Genomic DNA, 1,705 nt, shown 5'->3' on the forward strand with positions numbered 1-1,705 from the left:
ACAATTATCTTATTCATATGATAACAAAACAAGGAACTATTTATTTGTATGCAGAAAACATAGAATTATCAATAATTCAGTTGCCTCCTGGGTGGTAGATTGTGGCCAAAGACGCAAGATCGAGTGTGCCCAAATGTGTTGGTTTCTTGTAAGTAAGGATATCAGACACTTATCCTCTTACCTAATAAGTCATTTTATCACTGTAGACATCCTCGGGACGAAAAATTTCGCCTTTTATAGGAAAACATATAATTACTAATAAGAGTAATATATAATTGCATTCACCTAAATATCGAAAGATTTATAAAATCAATAATTACTTTTTAAGAATATCCAAAGATTCATAAAATCATTAATTACTTTTCAATGTTGATTGCATTCATTCATCTTAACATGAAATGGTTTCTTCAATTAGTTAATTAGCATTTATTTTTATTTTTATATATTTACAAATAAGGTGGACAAATACATTCACCTATTTCATTAAAATCTATATATTAATTCATTTTTATGTCTCCTTCTTGACATGTCATTAAATTTACAACTTTTTTTTTTGAAATAAAACTCAACTTCATTAATCAAAGAAAGCCGAAATACAAGCAGGTGGGGAAATAACCCACGAAATAGGAACAGAAGAAGAACCAGTCGCCCTAGCTAATGCATGAGCAATCTGATTCGCTGACCTCCCGATATGCCGCACACTAACAGTGCCCATATCGTTAGCAATGAGATGACATTGCTTTATAACCAAACCAACATACGACAAGTCCAAAGATGAAGAATTATAAGCAATACATAAGTTTAAACAATCAGACTCCAGATCAACATTAAGCAAACCCCGCCCTTTAAGCCATGACAAAGCTTCTCTAACAGCCATTGCCTTTGCCAAATAAGGGTTTGGTCCGCACTCGAGCTCTCCGCCAACCGCAGCCACAAAAGCACCATCATGGTCACGCACCACTGCTCCGAAGCCCGCTCTATTACCAAACACAGCCGCATCAATATTACATTTTAACCGCCCCATCGAAGGGGGGCTCCATTGAGCTCGAACCACAGTAGGAGTTCCTGCAGATTTCAAACGATTAAGCCCCTGCCAAAGGGCACACAAAGCTTCCACCTGAGCATGTAAACCATTGACCGACCACGTACCTCCTCTCCACACCACGTCATTACGCACCTGCCATAAACACCAGATTATTGCTGCCATGCGGACACCATGTTGAACGTCAGTATTAAGAAGTTCAGCTTCACTACTTATAATTGAGTAAATATTGTGAATACTCAATTATTATACTATTGGCCAGGGTCCACCTTGGTCCAAAACGAAACCATTATATTGTGAAGACATGTTCAAAAAGAAGCGGTCCAGACCATATGTTATTGAAAATTTTTAACTTTTAAGAGTGGGGTTCATTTTATAATTATTCCGAACTTGAAAGTTTAGTAATGATAAAATCCTAACCTTTGATTTTTCAAAATGGAGGGTGTGGATATGTCTACACTTTTTATAGGGAATGTGTTCTCACCTGAAGTGGTGATGAAGATTGGCATGCCACTTGAACAAGGTCACAAAGATGAGTTCTTTATTTTTTATAATCATTTAAAAAAATAATTGAGCTTGCTCTTAATATTGTAAAAAATTAAGATGCCTATGTATTCTCAATAATTTAGAGGAATCAAAGCCCACATAGTTCTTGGTACGTAC

General features: G+C 36.1%; 1 protein-coding gene across 1 annotated transcript; it reads right to left on the bottom strand.

The window, feature by feature from the left end:
* Positions 1-574: 574 nt before the first annotated feature.
* On the bottom strand, positions 575-1,170 carry LOC116002379. Its single transcript, XM_031242508.1, has 2 exons — positions 1,150-1,170; positions 575-1,090 (listed from the first exon to the last, which is right to left on the bottom strand). The coding sequence occupies exons 1-2, from the start codon at positions 1,168-1,170 to the stop codon at positions 575-577; spliced, it is 537 nt and encodes a 178-aa protein (XP_031098368.1).
* Between the last annotated feature and the right edge of the window lie 535 nt (positions 1,171-1,705).

The sequence above is a fragment of the Ipomoea triloba genome, chromosome 13 (assembly GCF_003576645.1).
Source record: "Ipomoea triloba cultivar NCNSP0323 chromosome 13, ASM357664v1".
NCBI classification, from domain to species: Eukaryota; Viridiplantae; Streptophyta; class Magnoliopsida; order Solanales; family Convolvulaceae; genus Ipomoea; species Ipomoea triloba.

What these genes read in the sequence shown, in the direction of transcription:
- LOC116002379 (XM_031242508.1), bottom strand. Translation starts at nt 1,170, where the DNA reads ATGACGTGGTGTGGAGAGGAG. An exon ending in TGACGTGGTGTGGAGAGGAG is followed by an intron (nt 1,091 to 1,149) that starts GTACGTGGTCGG and finishes GCCCTTTGGCAG; the next exon opens with GGGCTTAATCGTTTGAAATC.